This window comes from Moschus berezovskii, chromosome 16 (assembly GCF_049115385.1).
Source record: "Moschus berezovskii isolate FMDL1 chromosome 16, NW_MosBer_1.0, whole genome shotgun sequence".
Taxonomy (NCBI): domain Eukaryota; kingdom Metazoa; phylum Chordata; class Mammalia; order Artiodactyla; family Moschidae; genus Moschus; species Moschus berezovskii.
In genome coordinates, this window is record NC_142475.1 from 36,856,072 (window position 1) to 36,881,035 (window position 24,964).

General features: G+C 41.0%; 1 protein-coding gene across 1 annotated transcript; it reads left to right on the forward strand.

Moving 5' to 3' along the window:
• Positions 1–7,936: 7,936 nt before the first annotated feature.
• Positions 7,937–23,653, forward strand: FABP12 (fatty acid binding protein 12). The gene is made up of 6 exons (XM_055432456.2): positions 7,937–7,963; positions 14,054–14,057; positions 15,630–15,716; positions 18,007–18,179; positions 21,620–21,721; positions 23,579–23,653. The coding sequence occupies exons 1-6, from the start codon at positions 7,937–7,939 to the stop codon at positions 23,651–23,653; spliced, it is 468 nt and encodes a 155-aa protein (XP_055288431.2).
• Positions 23,654–24,964: the final 1,311 nt, after the last annotated feature.

Sequence of the window (24,964 nt, forward strand, 5' to 3'; positions counted from 1 at the left end):
GGTCAGGTTTCTTGCCCCATGGCCTCTTACTCCTACCCCATATTTTGTAAATAATGATTATGTAACAGCTGAGATCACTTAAACCACTGGGCATGTGCCTCATGAGGTTCTTGTTTGATTACAAGCTACTTTGGGCAGTACGCCTATATAAGCACCATCTGAGGCTTTGCGGTGTCATTGAGGTTGTGTTATGTCCACTGCTATGGCTGCTGTACTGGCTGCTGCTAAGTCACTTCAGTCGTGTCTGACTCTGTGTGACCCCATAGACGGCAGTCCACCAGGCTCCCCCGTCCCTGGAATTCTCCAGGCAAGAACACTGGAGTGGGTTGCCATTTCCTTCTCCAATGTGTGAAAGTGAAAAGTGAAAGTGAAGTCGCTCAGTCATGTCTGACTTGTAGCGACCCCATGGACTGCAGCCCACCAGGCTCCTCCGTCCATGGGATTTTCTAGGCAAGAGTACTGGAGTGGCTTGCCATTGCCTTCTCCGGCTGTACCGGCTAGGAGAGAAGAAACGTGTCTGCAGTTTCTACGGCTCCTTGAGTTTTCTTCTAGCCTCTTAGCTTGTGCCTTGTCTACCATGGATTCAGCGAACAGTCCTCACAGTGAGGAACAGCAAGACAGTTGGTGCTATGAGCAGGATCTGCCAGATAGTGACTTACTGTATAGTTAATTTGCAATGTGTTCATTTCTGCTGTACAACAAAGTGATTCAGTTTTATATATCTACATACATATAAATATTATTTTTCATATTCTTTTCCATTGTGGTTTATCATCACAGGGCATTGAATGTAGTTACTGTGCTATAAAGTAGGCCTTGTTGTTTATCCACTCTAAATACAATAGTTTGCATCTGCTAATCTCTAAATCCCAATTCATCCCTCCCCACCCCCAAAGTTCTTATAATTTCCTGACCTTATTCCTATAGTGGGTTGAATGGTAGCTCCCCAAAAGATATCCACATCCTAACCCCTGGAACCAGGGGATGTAATATTACATGGTAAAAGGGATTTTGCAGATATAGTTAGGGATTTTTTGAGGTGAGATCAGCCTAATTTATGAAGGTTAGCTCTAGCTTACTGACAAATTTCCTTTGAAGAGATAGAAGAGGAAAAGGCACACACAGAAGAAAAGGCAGGGTGAAGACAGAGGCAGAGACTGGAGTGATGCAGTCACAAGTCACGAAATGCATAGAGAAACCAGGAGTCTGAAGAAACAAGGAGTCATCTTTGCCAGAACCGTTGGAGGGAGCATGTTCCAGCGACACCTGGATTTCAGATTTCAGGCCTTTAGAACTGTGAGAGAATAAATTTCTGTTGTTATAAGCTGCCCAGTTTGTGGTAATTTGTTACGGCAGCCCTAAGAAAAAAATACACTCCCTTTTTCTCAGTTAACCCACACACTGGTTGTTGTTACATGTTCATTTTCGTTCAACCTGCATTTATCTTATTTTTCACTCTAATCTACGGTGACCCCACCCACTTCAGATCACTGTGTCTTTCTTTTCTTATCTTTCTAATCTAGATCTTTATGTCTTGTGCTCCAGATCTGTGTATCCAACTTTCTAAGGCAAACTTTAGACTGGTTATCCTATAGACACTGGCTCCTTAAGTTGAACTCATATCTTGTATCTCCTTTTCTTCTGCAAAACTGCTTCCCTTCCTGTATGCCCAAATTCTTGCATGATGCCAGCATCAGGCGGGCACTTTGGGCCCATTTCTGACCTTAACTCCCATATCTTGACAGTGTCCCAAGTCCTTGTTGAATATATTTTATTTAAACATTTTAATCTTTTCATCATTGTCATTTTACACATGGTCCTGTATTGTACTGTTCAATTTTTAAAATGTATTTATTAAGTTTTGACTACACTGTGTCTTCACTGCTGCACACTGTCTTTCTCTAGTGAGAAATTGTGGTGAGCCGGGGCTACTCATCCTTGCACTATGTGGGCTTCTCATGGCTGTAGCATCTCTGGTTGCAGAGCACAGGCTTCCATAGTTGCAGACCATGGGCTTAGCTGCCCTGAGGCGCGTGGGATCTTCCCTTCTCCCCTGCATTGGCAGGAGGATTCCTAGCCCTTGGACCACTAGAGAGGTCCTGTACTGTTCATTTTACTTTTTTTTTTTAAGTAAAAATTTTTAAAGTAAAATTAAAATTTACCATTTTAACCAGGTTTAAGTGTATAGGTCAGTGGTGTTCAGTATATTAACATTGCTGTGCACAGATCTCTAGATCTTTCTATCTTTGATCTTGTGACACTGAAACTACCCCTTCCCCTCCCCACAGTTCAGTTCAGTTCAGTCGCTAAGTCGTGTCTGACTCTTTGCGACCCCATGAATCACAGCACGCCAGGCCTCTCTGTCCATCACCAACTCCCGGAGTTCACTCAAACTCATGTCCATCGAGTTGGTGATGCTATCCAGCCATCTCATTCTCTGGCGTCCCCTTCTCCTCCCGCCCCCAATCCTTCCCAGCATCAGAGTCTTTTCCAGTGAGTCAACTCGTCGCATGAGGTGGCCAAAGTATTGGAGTTTCAGCTTTAGCATCAGTCCTTCCAATGAAAACCCAGGATTGATCTCCTTTAGAATGGACTGTTTGGGTCTCCTTGAAGTCCAAGGGACTCTCAAGAGTCTTCTCCAGCACCACAGTTCAAAAACATCAATTCTTTGGCGATCAGCTTTCTTCACAGTCCAACTCTCACATCCATACATGACCACGGGAAAAACCATAGCCTTGACTGGACGGATCTTTGTTGGCAAAGTAATGTCTCTGCTTTTGAATATGCTATCTAGGTTGGTCATAACTTTCCTTCCAAGGAGTAAGTGTCTTTTAATTTCACGGCTGCAATCAGCATCCGCAGTGATTTGGGAGCCCAAAAAAATAAAGTCTGACACTGTTTCCACTGTTTTCCCATCTATTTCCCATCAAGTGATGGGACCAGATGCCATGATCTTTGTTTTCTGAATGTTGAGCTTCAAACCAACCTTTTCACTCTCCTCTGTCACTTTCATCAAGAGGCTTTTGAGTTCCTCTTCCCTTTCTGCCATAAGGGTAGTGTCATCTGCATATCTGAGGTTATTGATATTTCTCCCAGCAATCTTGATTCCAGCTTGTGCTTCTTCCAGCCCAGCATTCCTCATGATGTACTCTGCATATAAGTTAAATAAGCACGGTGACAATATACAACCTTAACATACTCCTTTTCCTATTTGGAACCAGTCGGTTGTTCCATGTCCAGTTCTGACTGTTGCTTCCTGACCTGCATACAGGCTCCTCAAGAGGCAGGTCAGGTGGTCTGGTATTCCCATGTCTTTCAGAATTTTCCACAGTTTATTGTGATCCACACAGTCAAAGGCTTTGGCATAGTCAATGAAGCAGGAATAGATGTTTTTCTGGAACTCTCTTGCTTTCTCCATGATCCAGCGGATGTTGGCAATTTGATCTCTGGTGCCTCTGCCTTTTCTAAAACTGCCTTTCCCCTCCCCACAGCCCCTGGCAACTACCTTCCTACTTCCTGTTTCTATGATTTGACCACTTTAGATACTTCATATAAGAAGAAAGATATATTATGATTAATATAATCATATCATGTAATCATATCTTTATTTGTCCTTTTGTGCTTTAATTTTTTAAGAAAATTTATTCTTTTAATTGTTGAACAACTTCAGACAAGCTGAAATTATTGAGAAATGGGAAGAAATAGTTTAATTCTCATTGTCCCATCATTGAAGACACTCACTTTTAACTTAGTGCATCTCATTCCAGTCATTTTACTATGATTTTTTTCTCATACTTTTGATCAGAATGTAAATAACTTTGTATACCTACAGATGAATGAATGGATCTCATTGCTTTTCAAAATTATTGGTTTTTTTTTAAACATCCCTGAAGCTAATTTCTCATCTGTTATAAGAAAAAACCCTAAATTAATTTAAATATAATATTTGCTTTTCAGCTTCACTTTGACTTTAGACACAGCCCAGACACTAAACTCACTTTCTCCCTTATGGTCCTTCCCAGTGGAGCCATCATCATTAAAATAGCGTGAGATGACGTATTCCCTTATGACAGCTACTGTAAGTTGCCCGAACTTGCTGAAGAAGAATCATGTGCAATTGTCCTTGGAATGTCATCATTCACTTTAGATTTCACAGTTGATGTTAATGTGAGAAGAAAAAAATGACTCACATACTGCCTAGCCTACAGCTAATTGGTTTTGTAATGCAAGGAGTAAATGTTCTACCTTCTATGACAATGTCTTTTCTTATTGGGTATTTCATTGCAATTCTTAGATTCCAAAGTGTCAGAATTTTAAACTTGAATATCTTAAATGGAGATGATGTTAAATTGTCCCAAAAGGGTGGAATTTCTTCCTAACATTGACATCAAAGTCCACCCTGTTCATCTCAGGGTGAGTTTGCCTCCTCCACCACAGCCAGGGGTCAATGCCCTCAGGTAGCCTGCCTCCTTTCTTCCCCAGCTCTCCTGTTTCTCTGGATTGTGAAACTACTCTAGCCACTTGTATTATGAAAGAACACAAGTCCCCTGTCCGTCCTGATCAAAATGTGAGAAAAATCTCTTCTCCCCTTAGTTGTTCAGCAGCAAGATTGGAGTTTTTCAAATGTTTAAATGAAAAGAAATTACACAAAAGATTGGAAATCCGTGCATTTGTGGAGTGGGGTATGTTGGTTCAAAAGGCTGTCTCCAGGTCACTGCAAACTGAGAGTTGCATACTGGATACTCATGAACTATCTACCTCCTGCCGACACATGGGCACTCCCAGCCCAATCCAGGGCTCTTCCACTGCTCAGACAGGTGTGGAATCCCATCAGCCTCTCCCATGTCCCACTCACCAGGTTGGTTCTAACTTTGAGGTCACTGCATGGTTGCCTCAGCTGCTCTCAAGTCACTTGGCTGCAGGTGCAACTCTTCCCTGAAAAGTCCATGTGCCATGGTCCAATTCACACAATATTTCCTGAGGATGATGCTTGCCAAGATGCCCCAAGATAGGGGCCCAGTGTTTCCCTACAAAAACAAGAAGCCTGGTCTCCCTTTGGGTAGACTGAGCCAGGCATCTTTTCAAGGAGTCATTTCTCTTAACTTTTAAACTTCAGGAATTCACTGCTATCCTTTCCTCCAAGAGAAGAAGATTAATGGTAACAAGTTCAGGAAAAGTATCCATGCTCACCATTATGGCTGGATTTTATAATAGCCATAAAAGCAAACTATCTTTATAAAATCAGTAGGTTCTTATTTCTGAGATTCAATGACACCAAAGGAAAAAATCTGGACACAGAGAAAATCGTTTACCTCTCCAGTTTCATTCCTAGGCCTCTAGCTTTTATCTCAAATCCCAGATCCTGTTGAACGCAGTTTTTCAGTAAACATTGGAATTTCTGGAAATCCTGCTCTTTTTATTTAGCTATTTGATGGAGAAGCAAGCTCTGCACATGCCATCCTATCTCTAGATATTTCCAGGCCTGGTTGAATCTGCAAATAGAGTATAACATCTGATTTTTTAGTGACAATAAGTGGAAATCCCAGTGCTATCAGCACAAGAGGTGCATGGAACACTATGATAGGGCACTTCGAGGAGGCAGCACTTAAAATACGAGGCACGTCAGCAAGCAGGAAGTCTGTGACAGGTAGCAGGCCCCAGGCTGGCCTAGGGATCAAAGGCAAGACTCCCACCTTTTATGGAAGGAAATATCTCATAAATAAAAGTACGGTCTGAGCATTTGGGGAATGTTATAAGGACATATAAGGACTGAGCCCCAAGGAGTGGCACAGAGCTTATTGATCTCAATCAGGTTGAAACCAGAGCTTGGGTTTTAATAAATAGGCAGTGACTCAAAAGAGAAACTAGTATGTGTTTCAAGCCCAGACAAGGTTGAGCTGATGCTAAATCCCAGGCTTGTGGTAAAGAGCAGGGTTTTTCAACTTTTACTGTACATTCAATGATTGACCTGAGGATCTTCTGAAAAAATGCACACTCTGATTCAGCCAGTCTGGAATGGGTTCTGATCATCTTCACTACTAACAAACTTTCAGGTGGTGTAGATGCTGCTGATCTGTGGACCAAACTTTTTTTCCCTATTTTTTTGTTTTTGTTGACTTTTTAAAATATTTTTTGGAATACTTTTAGATTTACAGAGAAGTCCCAAAACATGCAAAGCGTTCCCATACACTGTTCATCCCATTTTCTTGATGTCAATATCTTACTTCATGGGATATATTTGTCAAAACTAAGAAATGAATGCTGTTGCAATACTAGTAACTAAACTTTAAACCTTTTTCACATTTTTCTCCACTTTTTCCTCTATTGTCCTTTTCTGCTCCAGGATGCAATTCAGGATCCTACATTGTATTCAATTGTCATGCCTCCTTTAGTTTTCTCCAGTCTGTGAGAGTTTCTCAGTTTTTCCTTGCTATTCAAGAACTTGATAGTCTTGAAGAGTATTTTGTAGAATTTTCTTCAGTTTTTCTTCACATGTCTGATGTTTCCTAATGATTAGATTTGGATTATGGTTCTGTAGGAAGAAGACCATGAGGGTGAAGGACATAGTATCAGGAGGCATATGACACCAGCAAGATTTAGCACAAAGGGTGTTAAACCTGGTCACCTGATTAAAGTGATGCTGACCCGGTTTTCAGAGTTACTATTTTCCCCTTATCCAGACTCTGTTCTTTGGAAGTAAGTCTAAGTACGGGCAATGGTTCTCAAATTTGAGCTCTCATAGGAATCACCTGGAAGGTTTGTTAAACCACAGATAACTGGGCCCCCTTTCCATTTCTGATTCAGCAAGACTGAGGTGGGGTCCAGGAATCTGCATTTCTAACAAGTTCCCAGGGGATGGTGATGAAGCTGATTCAGGGACCACACTTACAGAACCACTGGTTTAGCTTGTTTGTCCATCATCATTGAGTCATACACTGGTGTAGAATCAGCTGGAGGAATTCTAAATTCATATTGCTGGATCTGGGCCCTGGTAATTTGGATTGAGAAAATCTAGGGCAACACACATGAGTTGGCATTTTTACAAATGCAACTGAAGCTTGAGAACCACTGGGGTTCAGGCTGCTTTACGGGTGAACATGGAACTGTGGCCTCAGGGCAATGCTAAGGCAGCAGGTGGGGTTCAAACAGCTCTGACTGTGAGAAGAGAAGGGCAGGAAAGCCTGGGAACCCAGCAGGATCTGAATCATAGGCCTTCTGCCTGCTTGGCTCTGACCTGTCTCTATTCATCCCCACAGGAAGACTCTCCAGTGTTTTGATTTGTCCAGTTCACATGATCGCTCAGAAGTGGACAGCATCAACCCAAAGTTAGCAATCTTCTAAAATTCTGACAAAGAATAGAGACAACATAGTTCTGTTTTCTAAGAAAGTGAAAGTGAAGTCACTCAGTCGTGTCTGACTCTTTGTGCTCCCATGGACTGTAGCCTAACAGGCTCCTCTGTCCATGAGATTTTCCAGGCAAGGGTACTGGAATGGGTTGCCATTTCCTTCTCCAGGGGATCTTCCCAACCCAGGGATCGAACCCAGGCCTCCCACATTGTAGGCAGATGCTTTACTGTCTGAGTCACCAGGGAAGTTTTCTAAGATCAAGTAACTTACTGTCTAAATCTTTTTTGATAACATGGCCTGTTCCTGTCTCTGCATCTCAAATATCTCTCTCTTATCCTTATGAAGATATCTATCATTGGATTTAGGGTACATCCCAAACCATTTTGCTTTTTTGCATTTTTTTTCTTGGGGATGGTCTTGATCACTGCCTCCTGTACAATGTCATGAACCTCTGTCCATAGTTCTCTAGATACTCTGTCCATCAAATCTAACTGCTTGAATCTATTTGTCACATCCACTGAAAAGACCCTGATGCTGGGAAATATTGAGGGCAGGAGGAGAAGGGGATGACAGAGGATGAGATGATTGGATGGCATCACCGACTCAATGGACATGGGTTTGGGTGGACTCTGGGACTTGGTGATGGACAGGGAGGCCTGGCATGCTGTGGTTCATGGGGTCGCGGAGAGTCGGACATGACTGAGCGACTGAACTGAACTGTATAATCGTAAGGGATTTGATTTAGGTCATACCCGAATGATCTAGTGGTTTTTCCTACTTTCTTCAATTTAAGTCTGAATTTGGCAATAAGGAGTTCATGATTTGAGCCACAGTCAGCTCCTGGTCTTATTTTTGCTGACTATATAGAGCTTTTCCATCTTTGGCTGCAAAGAACGTTCTCAGTCTAATTTCAGTATTGACCATCTGGTGATGTCCATGTGTGGAGTCTTCTCTTGTGTGTTGGAAGAGGGTGTTTGCTATGACCAGTGTGTTCTCTTGGCCAAACTCTATTAGCTTTGCCCTGCTTTATTCTGTACTCCAAGGCCAAATTTGCCTGTTACTCCAGGTATCTCTTGACTTTCTACTTTTGCATTCCAGTCTCCTGTAATGAAAAGGACATCTTTTTTGGGTATTAGTTCTAAAAGGTCTTGTTGGTCTTCATAGAACCATTCAACTTCAACTTCTTCAGCATTACTGGTTGGGGCATAGACTTGAATTACTGTGATATTGAAATGGCTTGCCTTGAAAATGAACAGAGATCATTCTTTCATTTTTGAAATTGCACCCAGCTAATGCATTCCAGGTCGCAAGGGGTCGCAAAGAGTTGGACATGACTGAGCGACTGAACTGAACTGAACTGAATGCATTTCAGACTCATTTGTTGTCTATGAAGCCTACTCCATTTCTTCTAAGGGATTGTTTCCCACAGTAGTAGATATAAAGGTCATCTGAATTAAATTCACCCATTCAAGTCCATTCTAATTCACTGATTCCTAAAATGTTGATGTTTACTCTTACCATCTCCTGTTTGACCAGTTCTAATTTACTTGATTCATGGACTTAACATCCCAGGTTCCTATGCAATATTGCTCTTTACAGCATTGAACTTTACTTCCATCACCAGTCACATCCACGATGGGGTGTTGTTTTCGCTTTGGCTCCATCTCTTCATTCTTTCTGGAGTTATTTCTCCACTCTTCTCCAGTAGCATATTGGATACATACCTTCCGGGGGAGTTCATTTTTCAGTGTCATATATTTTACCTTTTCATGCTGTTCCTGGGGAAATGGTTTGCCATTCGCTTCTCCAGTGGACCACATTTTGTCAGAGCTCTCCACCATGACCCGTCCATCTTATGTGACCCTACACGGCACGGCTCATAGTTACACTGAGTTAGACAAGGCTGTGGTCCACGTGGTCAGTTTGATTAGTTTTCTGTGATTGTGGTTTTCATTCTGTCTGCCCTCTGATGGAGAAGGATAAGAGGCTTACAGAAGGTTCCTGTTGGGAGAGACTGACTGTGGGGGAAACTGGGTCTTATTCTAATGGGCGGGTGCATGCTAAGTAAATCTTTAATCCAACTTTCTGTTGATGGTTGGGGTTGTTTGAACTGAGGCCAAACTATGGTGGAAAGTGAAAAGTGAAAGTTTCTCAGTCCTGTCCAATTCTTTGCAACCCCATGGACTGTATACAGTCCATGGAATTCTCCAGGCCAGAATACTGGAGTGAATAGTTTTGCCCTTCTTCAGGGGATCTTCCCAACCCAGGGATCAAACCCAGGTCTCTGCATTGCAGGCAAATTCTTTACCAGGTGAGCCACCAAGGAAGCCCAAGAATACTGGAGTGGGTAGCCTATCTGTTTTCCAGTGGTTCTTTGTGACCCAGGAATCAAACCAGGGTCTCCTGCATTGCAGGTGGATTCTTTACCAACTGAGCTATCAGGGAAGCCCCAACTATGGTGGAGGTAATGAAAATAATGGACCTCCTTCAAAAGGCCTGGTACAGGCACTGCTGCACTCAGTGTCCTGACCCTGCCTCAGGCCACCGCTGACCCATGCCTCCAACGAAGACTCCTAGACACTCACAGGCAAGTCTGGGTCAGTCTTTTGTAGGGTCACTGCTCCTTTCTCCTGAGTCCTGGTGCACACAGGTTTTGTTTGTGCCCTCCAAGAGTCTGTTTCCCAAGTCCTGTGTAAGTTCTGTAATCAAATCCCACTGGCCTCCAAAGTCAAATTCCCTGGGGGTTCTCAGTCCCTTTGCCATGTCCCCAGGTTGGGAAATCTGTTGTGGGTCCTAGAACTTTCTTAACAGTGAGGGAATTTCTTTGGTATAATTGTTCTGCAGTTTGTGGGTCATCTGCTCGGCGGCTCTATGGTGGGGTTAAAGGTGACCTCCTCCAAGATGGCTTATGCCACAGGTTGTGTGACCAGGTCTCCTGCACCCAGAGCTTATGCCCCAGTTGCAGTTCACTGCAGATCAGTACCTCCACAGGAGACACGCAGACACAGTTCTGGACAAGTCTCTGTTGGGTCTCTTGGTCCTCTTGTGCACAAAGTTTTGTTCAAGCCCTCTGAGCATCCCTGACGCATATGAGGTTTGATTCTAAAAAGTGAAAATCTCTCAGTCATGTCCTACTCTTTGCAACCCCATGGACTCGATAGTCTGAATTCTTCAGGCCAGAATATTGGAGTGGGTAACTGTTTCCTTCTCCAGGGGATCTTCCCAACCCAGGGATCGACCCCAGGTCTCCCACATTGCAGGCGGATTCTTTACCAGCTGAGCCACAAGGGAAGCCCAAAGAAAGCCTACAAACTCAGTAATTGTTATGATCCCGAGTTTTAAATATTAATTTAAGTCAGATCTAAGATTCTAAAGGGCTTCCCTTGTAACTCAGATGGTAAAGAATATACCTACAGTGCGGGAGATCCCTGGGTGGCAAAGATCCCCTGGAAGAGGAAATGGAAGCCCTCTCCAGTATTCTAGAATTCCATGGACAAAGGAGCCTGACAGGCTACTGTCCATGGTGTTGCAACGAGCTGGGCACAACTGAGCAACTAACACGTAGATACATACAAGACTCTAACATGGGGATTGGCAAGCATTTTTCTGTAAAGGGCCAGACAGTAAATATTAGAGGCTTTGCAAGCCATGTGGTGTCTGTCCCAAATACCCCATTCTTCTACTATAGCCTGAAAGCAGCCACAGATAATAAGTGTGGCTGTGTTCTAATAAACCTTTACCTATAGGTGGTGGCTGGATTTAGGACATAGATCATAGCTTGCTAATCCCTGGTCTAAAAAAGTATCGTTTCTCCATGCTTGTATTGTACAGATAGATCTCCATATGGAAACATTCAGGAATTTAGCATCATTTCAGATTCTCTTTTATAGAATAAATATTTGGAAATATTTTGCACATCTCTTTCGTTCATCATTATACACCCCATGCCCAGCACTGGGGTCTTTCATTTAACAGGGACTCAAAAGTTTATTTTGAGAGTCCTTTGGACAGCAAGGAAATCAAACCAGTTGATCCTAAAGGAAATCAACCCTCAATATTCATTGCAAGGACTGATGTTGAAAAGCTCCAATACTTTGGCCACTTGATGAGAAGAGGTGCCTCATTGGGAAAAAAAATCTTGACGCTGGGAAAGATTGAAGGCAAAAGGAGAAGGGAACAACAGAGGATAAGATGATTAGATAGAATCACCAACTCAATGGACATAAATTTGAGCAAACTCTGGGAGATGGTGAAGGACAGAGGAACCTGGCGTGCTGCAGTCCATCAGGTTGCAGAGTCAAACACAACTTAGCAACTAAATAAAAGAAACAACAGCAACAAAGATTTATTGAATGGATAGCAAATGAGTGAAGCCTGAGTTTTCCTAGCATGCCAGTCTCTGCAGAGTATGCTCAATGCCTTGTCTAGCTCCAATGCACTTCAAATTGCTTAGCTGAAATAACTCAAGTTCAATATGCCAAAACACTGTCAACTCTTATATTGTGGGGCTCTCATCTATCCTTCTCTGCAGGAAAATGAAAAGATCTGTACTTCTGGTATGGATCAATATAGTTATTATACCTTTCTATAAAAAGAGAAAAGGATATTTATAGCTATATGTGTATCCATATTAATTCCATATCAATCAGGCAGTTTGCTCACTGATAGCAATAGGGAAATGGGAAGCAACAGGGACTGGGTGGCAGCACTTTACTGCCAGAAGCCAAGGGGTTGTAGCTAAGAGGGCTTGACCTGGAGGGAGTTGTGGAGATGCTTAATAGAACATGGCACCCCTAGAGGCAAAATAACTAATGGAGATACTGCTTAATCAATATAATCAAAAGACAAGAGTGGATGAGCAGCAGGCTGAGGGTGATCATGCCAATAGAAATTCATGATCCTTTGCCCAGATCTCAAACTTCAGGCAGTTTTCAAACCCAGAAAACAGTGGCTAAAGAGGTTACCAAGTCCACAAGAGGAAGAATCTTAAAATGCCATGGGGAAAATATAGTGTGTTTGCTTCCTGCATTTTCCTCAAAAAAGATATACTGTAATTCAGCTGAGAAAATACATTCTGGGAATAGAGGGGTATCCAAATATTATAAGGGTAGTGAATCTGAATTAACATTGATTCACAGAGTTCCAAAGCAGCCTGTTAGACAGGAGGTGTACTAGAGCCAGGTAATAATCAACATTCTGGCTCTCGATGTATCCCATAAGTCTGTGCACCCAACCAGTGATTACCTCCCCTGTCCTTGACTATATAATTGGGACTGATATAGTGGCCATCGGAGTAGCCTCCATCTTGAATTCTTCCCAGCTATCATAGTGAGAAGGCAATATGGAATCTTTTGAAACTGTACTTCTACACTCCATTCTCCTCTCTATCCCAGCCCCTGGTCAATCCCAGCGAAGATGGTGAATCTAGCAATACTGCATTTGGAAGTGGTGATGAAGAGGAATGGTAGAAATTAATGCTACTCTAAACAATATTAAGAATGCAAGGGACAGAGGTTCATATCATAGCTCCATTTAATTCACCAGTCTGGTCCCTGTAGAAACCAAATAAATCAGAGAATGACTGTAGGCCACAGCAAGCTCAATTAGTAGCCCCAATTGTGGCTACTGTGCTATGTGTTATTCTTGCAAGAGCAGATGAACATGGCCTCAGGTACACAGTATGCACATGATTTGGCACTTTTTTCTCTCCCAATCTGGAAAGATCAGAAACTGCTTGCATTTACATGAAACGGATGACTATATACATGTACAGGTCTGTTTGAGGCTTCATTACCTCCTATTCTTTGTCATAATATATATTCAGATAAGATCTGGGTTGTCTAGACATCCTACACAACATTGCATTGATCAGGAGGATGAGCAAGAAGTGGCTCACATGCTGGAGGCACTGGTAAGACACAGGCATGGCAAAGCATGAATGTTAAAGTGGGTGACAACTAGGGAACTTATTGGGCTAGAAAGTGTTTAGTGATCCAGGTGGGTCAAGGGAAGGTGAAGACATCTCTAAGACAAACTGATGCATCTCAGCTTTCTACCTGAAAGAAGTAAACAGACTCCACATCCAGAAATGTGTTCCAGCCCACATACTGGGTGACAAATGAATCTCTCTGCTCTGAGTGAGACCTGAAGCAGGAAGTCAGGGCTCCAATACAAGCAGCTCTTCTACTTGGGTCAGATGATCTGGTAAACCCTATGCTGTTGGAGGTGTTGCTGTTTGGAAAAGATCCAGCGTAACACATAGATAAAGCATGGTGGGAGCTACACAACACGGACATCTGACACTGGGGAACAAGGCCGTGCCATCTGCAATAGGAAATTATATGCTTTTTGCAAATAGTTCTTGTTGTGTTACAGAGACTGAGTATAGACGGAATTCTTGACTAGAGGATACTAAGTAACCATGTGTCTGGAACTGTCCATTATGAGCTGGATTCTGTCAGACGCGCAGTCATAAATTCAGGCAGGCCCAGCAGCAGTCCCAAGTAAAATCTAAGTTGTGCATCTGGGATCAAGGCTGGGTAAGACCAGGAGACGTGAGGTAACTGTAAGCAGGTAGCCCAGACCACGTCCCCACTGCTTGAATACCAGCCCCCACCCCCTCAGATCATTCCTAGGACTATGGGCAGGACCTAGTGATCAGCTGAAGGAGTAGAAGAAGCCTGGACATGAGTTATGGAGAGGTCAGCTCAGTGTGTGGATGCAGGTTGAATGAGCAGCGGTTTAATTACACATAGGACAGTGACTGCAGCCATGAAATTAAAAGATGCTTGCTCCTTGGACGAAAAGCTATGACAGACCTAGATAGTGTATTAAAAAGCAGAGGCATTACTTTGTTGAGAAAGATCCATGTAGTCAAAGCTATGGTTATTCTAGTAGTCACGGATATGAGAGTTGGAATGTAAAGAAGACTGAATGCTGAAGAAATGACGCTTTCAAACTGTGGGGCTGGAGAAGACTCTTGAGAGTCCCTTGCATAGAAACAAGATCAAACCAGTCAACCCTAAATCAACTGGAATATTCATTGGAAAGACTTCATCATAGTTGCTGTATTTCCTTCCTTTTCTTTCTGCTCCATTCTCTTGCTCAATATGTACATGACTTAAAATGATTGTTCTAGCCCTGACTAAACTTAACTTTTTGGTTCAAATGCCATCTGTGGAGTCTCTCTGGTTTTTAGTTCAAAGTATCAATACTTTGAACAGGGGAAACAGTGGTTGACTTTATTTTGGGGGGTTCCAAAATCACTGCAGATGCTGATTGCAGCCATGAAATTAAAAGACGCTTACTCCTTGGAAGGTAAATTATGACCAACCTAGACAACATATTAAAAAGCAGAGACATTACTTTGTCAACAAAGGTCCATCTAGTCAAGGCTATGATTTTTCCCATAGTCACGTATGGATGTGAGAGTTGAGCTGTGAGAGTTTCTTTACAAAGAAAGCTGAGCACTGAAGAACTGATGCTTTTGAACTGTGGTGTTGGAGAAGACTCTTGAGAGTCCCTTGGGCTGCAAGGAGATCCAACCAGTCCGTCCTAAAGGAGATCAGTCCTGGGTGTTCATTGGAAGGACTGATGTTGAAGCAGAAACTCCAATACTTTGGCCACCTGATGCAAAGAACTGACTCATTTGAAAAGACTCTGATGCTGGGAAAGATTGAAGGCAGGAGGAGAAGAGGATGACAGAGGATGAGATGGCTGGATGGCATCACTGACACAATGGACATGAGTTTGAGTGAACTCCGGGAGTTGGTGATGGACAGGGAGGCCTGGCGTGCTGTGATTCATGGGGTCGCAAAGAGTCGGACACGACTGAGCGACTGAACTGAACTGAACTGAAATAGCTAAGACATCGGCTTTTTTTCGAGATCATCCTTGACCAGAGAAAGAGAGAAGAAGACCCGGCGTTCAGGCATCCTATGACATAAGACACAGCTGCCTCAGTCTGCACTTGCCTCACTCATTGCTGTGTGTAGCGGTTCTTATGGAAGGAAACAGAATTTGTAACATTAGTTTTGACCCTAAATTAGAGATGGAAAAATTAGAGCTAGTCCTGCTAAAATCTATACCATGTTCCATTTTCATCTTGAATTCCTTACATTTGAGAGAGCTTTCCTGCTTTGGGTGGTTTGATGGGACAATGACAAAGAATAGAGTACTTTTTTTTTTTCTGATTCTTCTGCACTATCAACCAGAATTGTTTTGAAAACAGGTTCCAACATATTTCAGAGAACATACTTATATGATGCAATTTTTCTTTAAAGTTAACTTAGGCAGAATGGTTGATCTGTTCCAGGGAACATGGAAATCCATTTCTTGTGAAAATTTTGAAGAATATATGAAAGAACTGGGTGAGCCATATTTACTTGCATATCACAGCCAGTAAAAGTGAGAGCTTTGACAGCACAGAACTTGCTCTGTGTGAATCTCTTCCTTCAGTTTTTCACATAGAAACAATAAATATTGATTCAGCATCTAATACAGTTCTGTGCAAAACTAGTTGAAATTGACATTAGCCCTGCTCTTAGGTAATTTACCATTGATTTGCATAGATAAATACACATGTACCATATACTAAATAGTAAATGATTTCAATAAGTGATTTAAAGCAAAATAATCACATTTTAAAAATTAATTTTTAATTGGTATATATATACTCCAATATAAAATTGGAGTATAATTTTTAATTGGAGTATAAACTTTGTGTTAGTTTCTGCTGTACAACAATGTGAATCAGTTATATGTACATATATATCCCCTCCATCTTGAGCCTCCCTCCCACCTCCCCTAACCCACTCCTCTAGGTCATCCCTGAGCACGGAGGTAAACTTCCTTTGCGACACAGCAGTTTCCCACTAGCTATCTATTTTACACATGGTAGTGTATATATTGGGCTTTCCAGGTGGTGCTAGTGGTAAAGAACCTGACTGCCAATGCAGGAGATGCAAGAGACACGTTCAACCCTTGGGTCAGAAAGATCCTCTGGAGAAGGGCATGACAACCCACCCCATTTTTGCCTGGAGCATCCCATGGACAGAGGAGCCTAGTGGGCTACAGTCCATCGAGTCACAAAGAGTCAGATATGACTGAGAGATTGTATATACATCAATGCTACTCTCTCAATTTGTCCCACCCTCTCCTTCCCCACCTGTGTCCACAAGTCCGTTCATTATTATTTTGAAAAATGATCATTTTGCAAACATGTGCTCTATGCTTTTTGAGGATCAATCTTGTGTTCCAGCTTCTGATGACTGCAGGCATTCCATAGCGTGTGGCCATGGCACATCACTCTTTGCTCTTAGAGTCACATTTTCTCCTGGAATCTAATATCCCTCTTCCTCTTCTTATAAGGAAAATTTCTTGGACATTTCATGTGGACATTTGTGACTACATTTGGGGTCCACTTGGACAATCCAGGATACTCTCCCTATTTCAAGATCCTTAAATTAGCCATAACTACAGAGTCTCCTTCGGCGTATAAAGCAACATTCATAGGTTCCAGGGTCTGGGATGTGAGTATCTCTGAGGACCATTTTTCAACCTATCACATTTTGCCATCATGTTTCACAATATGAATTCCATGAACATGGACATGTTACAGTGTCTCCCCAACGTGCTTCCTCTTAGAAATTTAACTTACGTATTGAAGGACATGTAATACTGTTTTTACAGAATACACTCTGACATGTACTGCACAAAGATATGTGTGCAGTCATGTTCACAACAGCACTATTTGTAATAACAAAAAATGGAAACAGCAAAATGGCCATCAATAGGGCATAAATAACTAAATATCAGAATGTACATACTATGAAATATTATGTAGCTATGACAAAAATTTATGCTGATATGTACTGACATGGAAACCCTCCAAAACATATAGATATAGGGGAAAATCAAGTTGAATAACAGTCGTTATAATAAAACATTTGTATTTTTAAAATTCTATATATAGTGGTGATGGTTGCATAACACTGTTTATGTACTCACTGACACTTAATTGTACTTAAATCGCACTTAAATGTACTGCCATTTAAAATGGTCAAAATGATCAATTTTATGTTATATATATTTCACAACAGTAAAAATACATAATAGATAAAAACAAACCCTAAACATGTGAACATGAGAATGTAAGAGAATAAATAAAAATCTGGAAGAATTCGTGCCAAAGGGTTTTGTCTCTATGTAAATGAGTGCATTTTTAAAATAAGGAGATGGTTCATATTTTTAAGCAAATTTTCAGAAGGGTCCATGAAACAATAGGATTAATAGCTACTGGACCAGAAAACATGACAGCTGTTAGATCAAAACTGGAGATAGATTTTTTTTTTCTGTAAAAAATACCTTATTTTAACATATAATGGTGGTGCTACCAGCTTGCTGCTGCTGCTGCTGCTGCTGTCACTTCAGTCGTGTCCGACTCTGTGTGACCCCATAGACGGAAGCCCACCAGGCTCCCCCGTCCCTGGGATTCTCCAGGCAAGAACACTGGAGTGGGTTGCCATTTCCTTCTCCAAGTTTAAATTCATGCAGAGTCAAATCTGTTTAACTTTAAAACCTCCTAATTAGCATGTACAGCTAACGAGAGTCTTGGGAGACAACAGATTTAATCACTGTGTCCTTTTATCTGGTTTTCAGGAATAGGAAGAGCCAGTAGGAAACTTGGCTGCCTGGCAAAGCCCACTGTGACCATCATGACAAAGGAAGATCTGATCACTATAAAAACCAAAAGCATCTTTAAAAATAATGAAATCTCCTTTAAATTGGGAGAAGAATTTGAGGAAAACACACCAGGTGGCCATAAAACCAAGGTGAGGCCTTCAACATTTTCAGATAAATTTAATTAAGAATGTTAATTTTGAAATCTTCCCAGGTAAGTAAGCAATTACGGTGAACATATCTAAAGTGTGTTAGATAAACTTTTGGCTTAAGCCTTGGTCTGAGGAACTCAAATTTTAGTATATATACAAATCTCATGGCATGCTGGTAAAAAATGCCTACTTCCTGGTTCCATCACCGGAGGCTGTGGTATCTGGGATCAGAACTGAAAATGGTGTTTTTAACAATTCTTATGCAAATATTGAACAGAAAACACTTTCACAATCATTTTTAGACCTCAGAAACAAAAGGTCTGCCTTTCCATTTTGTAGCAGTTTTCCATACATGGATTTACAATGAATAAAAAACTTGTACTAGTTGGCATGCATGCGTGTGTATGTGTGTGCATGCTCAGTCATGTCTGACTCTATGCAACTCCATGGACTGTGGCCCACCAGGCTCCTCTGTTCATGAGATTCTCCAGGCAAGAAGATTGGATTGGGTTGCCACTTCCTTCTTCAGGGGATTTTCCCAACCCGTAGATCAAATCCATCAAATCCAAGTCTCTTGTGTCTTTTGCATTGGCAGGCAGATTCTTTATCTCTGTGCCACATGGGACGACCATTAGTGAGTATAGGTGAGGTTATATCACAGTAATAAATTATCCACAAGCTCTCAGTCCTTACACAATTGGAGTTCTAACTCATAGTACATATTCAGTGTTATGTTGGAGTTGGAGAAGTTTCTTTGTGGAGGAGGAGGCTGGAGATGGGGGCAGAGATTATCTGCCCCTCTTAACTTCTCCAGGGACCAGGTTAAAGGAGATTCAACTAACCTGTAGCTGGACAATCTGAAGTTTGTGATCTCAGAAAACAAAATAGGGAAAAAGACACTAGGCTTTTTCTTGTCTACACCTGGAATTAACACACACTTTCACTCATGGGCTCCCACTTGAATATACAATTTACCTATATTACACAATTTATTTATATTTTATGTTTATTGTCTGTTTCCCCACATTAGGATGTGAGCTCTTCCAAGAAAGGATGTCTTGTCTGTTCTGTTTCACAGAACCTAGTGATGTTACATAATATTAATATTTGCTCAATAGATATTTATCATTTGAATGAAAGCACTCAATGGAATATTGTTAAACAATATGGAGAGTGAAGTCCTAATAAAAGGAACTGAATATCACATTATCAGATTGCTGTTAAATAATATGAGACTTCACATTCCTGTATATCAAATGGAAGAATTTTGACCAAAAATGTTTAATAAAGATGTCTCTACTAAATTAAAAAAGAAACTACTAGAACAAAAAGACTGGAAAGTATAGAAGTGCAGAAAGGAAAATTTGGTAACTATCGTTATCTCTATCACAGGAAAGACTATAAATAATTTTGGTAGAAAACCCAGCTCAGTGGATGCATAAACTCTGAGATGTAAGCTTTTCCAATAGCCATGTATGGCTGTGATAGTTGGACCACAAAGAAAGCTGGGTGTCAAAGAATGGATGCTTTTGAACTGTGGTCTTGGAGAAGACTCTTGAGAGTGTCTTGGACAGCAAGGAGATCAAATCAGTCAACCATAAAAGAAATCAGTCCTCAATATTCACTGGAAGGACTGATGCTGAAGCTGAAACTCCAATACCGTGGCCCCCTGATGTGAAGAACTAACTCATTGGAAAAGACTCTGATGCTGGGAAAGACTGAAGGCAGGAGGAGAAGGGGATGACAGAGGATGAGATGGTCAGATGGCATCATTGACTCAATGGACATGAGTTTGAGCAAGCTCTGGGAGTTGGTGATCGACAGAGAAGGTTGGCATGCTGCAAGCTATCCATGGGGTCGCAAAGAGTTCAACACAACTGAGCTACTGAATTGAACTGCAATAGAGTTTAAACAGAGCTATCTCTAAACTTTGAGGAGCAGGGTGCAAACTCTGGCTCAGGATTGTGTAGGTGTGAAACCCACCTCTGCCACCAATCAATCAATCAATCAACCGTGTGACTATGAGCAAGTCACAGACTCATGGTGACTCAGTCATTTCATTTGCAAAAGGGGATAATTATAGAGTGTGTATGTACTCAGTCATGCCCAACTCTTTGTGACCTAATGGACTATAGCCCTCCAGGTTCCTCTGTCCATTGGATTCTCTCGACAAGAATACTGGAGTGGGTTGTCATTTCCTTCTCTAGGGGATCTTCCCAACTCAGGAATAGAACCCGCACCTCCTGTGCCTCCTGCATTGGCAGGTGGATTCTTTATCACTGAGCCACTTAGGAAGCCCAACAATTATAGTACTTGTGTCATAAGGTTGTTTTGAGAATTACATGAATTAATATGTTAATACTCTTGAAGAGTGCCTCACACATAATAAATAATGCTATAAAAGTGCTAGCTACTGTTGTTATGATTATTATCATTTCTATTTATTATTTATTTTATTATTATTAATATTATTGCTTTACTCTCTTTTGCCATTTTATTATAAAGCATACAACTCAGGGACAACAAAAGGGGAGAAATGCATAAGACAAGATGTGTGGGAAATGGTTTGAAGTTTCCATACCCCTCTAGGTACACAACCTTCCCAGCACATTAATATGTTCATCAGGGCTTCCCTGGTGGATCAGTGGTAAAGAATCCACCTGCCATTGTAGGAAACGCAAGTTCAATCCCTGGTCCAGGAAGATCCCACATACTGAGGAGCAACTAAGCCTGTGCTCCACAATTATTACACCTGTGCTCTAGAGCCCAGCAACCACAGCTACTGAGCACACACACTCTAGAGCTTGTGTTCCACAACAAGAGAAGCCACCACAGTGAGAAGCCTTCATGTTGCAACTAAAGAGTAACCCCTGCTTGTTGCAGCTAGAGAAAAGCCCGAGCAAAGCAGTGAAGACCCAGCACAGCCAAAAATAAAGAAGTAAATAAATAAACTTATTAAAAAAAAATATGTTCATCCACCAGAAGCTCTCCAAATCCCATCATTTTTCACTGTAATAGATGCCACATAATTTTATATTCCCACAACACTATAATTATTTTTATATTGTTGGAGCAAGAAGAGGAAATGGGATCTTACATTGGGAGTTTGAATTAGCTTCACATATGTTTTTAAAGTCGAAACTCACTTGTGATTCTTTACATAAAAAGATAATACTTGGCCTGTACAATAAAATATATTTTGTAAAAACTTGACTTAATCTTGAAGGTAATATTTAGTTTTTACTCTTTTAAAACCTTTCCCCCAGAAGAATCAGCCAACAAATTTACTGTTGATGAAGTCTCAAAATAAATGGAACTGTAAACACCATTCTAAAACTACCTGAGAATATCACAACAGCTGAAAAGAATTTGTCTCCTGATAAAATTTTAGAGTTCATATGTCACAGTCTGAGCTGAATCTGGTCTTGTCTGTTTTTCAGAGTATGGTAATCTTAGATGATGACTCCTTGATTCAGGTTCAGGACTGGGATGGCAAAGAGATCACCATAAGGAGGAAGCTGGTGGATGAGAAAATGGTGGTGGTGAGGGAACCGTTTCTCATTTTTTCTATCTAACACCTATATATGGGGTTCCCGGGTGGCTCAGTGTGTAAAGAATCCACCTGCAATGGAAGAGATGCAGGATATGCAGGTTCAATCCCTGGGCCAGGAAGATTGCCTGGATGAGGGCATCAAAACCCACTCCGGTATTCTTGCCTGGAGAATCCCAAGGACAGAGGAGCCTGCTGGACTACAGTCCATAGAGTCTCAAAGAGTTGGACATGACTGAAGCAGTTGAGCATGCCAGAAATAGCTGTATATAAAATCACCCAGCTTGTTCTAAAACAATAAGAGTGAATGTAATTTCCCTTTTTCCTCTTGCTTTATAAGAATGGCAGGAGGGATATTGGCAGATAAATATATGATCATAAAGATTAGAAAATGTGCAAAGATTGAGAAACTAAAACATAAAGAGAATTTTAAAAATTGTCTTGCCTAATTTTTGAATTGGTGTGGAAGCCAAAACAAGCACATATTTGTGCAAGAAAGATTTCAGCAGAGATTGAGAGTTGCTGATCCTTTGCTCCACACCAGGGTGAATTTCTCAGAGTTTTCCAGATCAACACCAAGCAAAAGCATGAAAGGGAAATTTAAACTAGAGAGGCAAAGCTTAAGTGCTGTCTGTTTGATGTCTAGATCAATTGACACAAGTAAAAACTAATACTTAATGGCTACCATGTCCGCATGTTTTCATGTATTATTTAACCAATCTTCACAATACTCCTGTGAAATAAGATTATTTAATCCATTTAATGGGTGGGGAAATTGAGAAGCAGATACTGACTTACATGAGGATATTTGGCTGTGAAAATGTGGTGGTGCTGGGGTTAAAATCCAGGTTGGCTTAATTCCAATGTCTACTTTTTTTTAGTCTATCCTGCTCCTCTCAGGATGGCTTCACCAGTCATCTTTCTCGTTTGTACAGAATGGAGGAAACACGTTCATGATTCTCCTCTTCTCAAACCCTACCTCCACTAAAATGAATAAAATGGTAGTTCTGGACCCAGTTTAAAATAGTTCTTTCTAAGGAAATATTTTTTAAAAAGCTATCCTCATTTCTTAATGTAATGTCTTAATGATATTTTTTTCAACAATGGAGTACATTCCTTTATAAAGTAGGAAGTGGAAGACTAAGGATAATTGATTTTATTTTTTTCTATAAAGATCTTAATCACTAAACAGATAGGTTTTATAGTTCATTAGAAAAAATAGATTCAGAATCTGAAGACATGGATTTCCATCTCTGTGTTCAGTTCTTATGTGACTTTGGAAAAGTCATTCATCTCCAAGATTCAGTTTTTTTGCCTTCAAAACGTAGAGAAAAAAAAATTTGGATAGAATTAAATACCGTCATGTGTAGATCAGTGCTCTGAAAATCATGAAATACTGTATTGATGTATATTATTACTTGAAAAATATAGAGTATCTATAAAAATGCTTCAATGTAGGCATTTAAAAATGTTTTAATAAAGATTTCAAGTTCATATAAATAAACTTTTTCTGTATATATACCTGTATATGTATATACACATTTATTTACACACTGTATCATATATACCATATATAATATGTGATTTATATATGTATATATATATATACTCTTACTTTAAGTAGAATATTACTTTATCACAAGTGAAATATTCTGTTTTATTAGTGCCAGATCTTATATATGTATACATGGCAAAATCACTCAGTAAATAGGTTTGATTTATAGTTGTCTATAGATTTCTTTTCCAGATTTTTAAGGAATGTATGTATGCATAGCAATTAGTTTACCTTTTTCTAAATGTCAGTTTCACCAGCAGTACTGAAATATCTTATCCTTTGTTTGTCTTCAAGGAAAGTGTGGTGAACAATGTTACCTGCACACGAACATACGAGAGAGTACAAACAAACCCAGTCTCAAACTCTTAGGCACTCTCAAACTGTGATCCAAACTGCCAAGGCTGTTTAAATAAAAATATTGTGACAGCTAATATGAGAGAACCTTTGCAAAAATACCAGCAGCTTTGTATGACATGTTGAATACGCCTGTACCATAGAGTACATAGAGTTCATGGGGCTCTCAAAGCAAGAATACTTAAGTGGTTTGCCATTCCCTTCTCCAGCGGACCACATTTTGTCATGACCTGTCCATCTTGGGTGACCCTACCCAGCATGGCTCATAGTTAAATCATTGAGTTAGACAGGGCTGTGATCCATGTGATCAGTTTGATTAGTTTTCTGTAATTGTGGTTTTCATTCTGTCCTGCTCTCTGATGGATAAGGATAAGAGGCTCATGGAAGCTTCCTGATGGGAGAGACTGACTGTGAGAGAAACTGGGTCTTGTTCTGATGGGCTGGGCCATGCTCAAGAAATCTTTAATCCAATTTTCTGTCAATGGGCGGGGCTGTGTTCCCTCCCTGTTGTTTGACCTGAGACCAAACTATGGTGGGGGTAGTGAAGATAATGGTGACCTCCTTCAAAAGGTCCCGTGCACACACTGTGCATTCAGCGCCTCCGATCCTGCAGCAAGCCACCGCCAAGCCACATCTCTGGTGGGGACTCGTGGATACTCACAGGCAAGTCTGGGTCAGTCTCTTGTTGGGTCACTGCTCCTTTCTCCTAGGTCCTGGTGAGCACAAGGTTTTGTTTGAAAGAAAAAAAGGTTTTGTTTAAAGAAAGCTGAGAACCAAAGAATTGATGCTTCTGAACTGTGGTATTGGAGAAAACTCTCAAGAATCCCTTGGACTGCAAAGAAATCAAACCAGTCCATCCTAAAGGAAATCAGTCCTGAATCATTGGAAGGACTGATGCTGAAGCTGAAACTCCAATACTTTGGCCACCCGATTCGAAGAACTGACTCCTTGGAAAAGACCCTGATGCTGGGAAAGATTGAAGGCAGGAGGAGAAGGGGATGATAGAGGATGAGAAGGCTGGATGGCATCACTGACTTGATGGACATGAATTTGAGCAAGCTCTGGGAGTTAGTGATGGACAGGGAAGTCTGGCGTGTTGCAGTCCATGGAGTCACAAAGAGTCAGACATGCCTGAGCGACTGAACTAAACTGATAGAGTACTTTGGCATTGGCTGCTATGAGAAACTGGAATAGCAACTCTATTTAAGTCAGAGTTGCTATAATATATTCAGGGAGACGGATTCATGTTAACTTTTCTCTGTGGGCATATTGTGTCCATCTTTTAACTTCAACATGAACATGAACTGTACAATATTGGGAAAATAA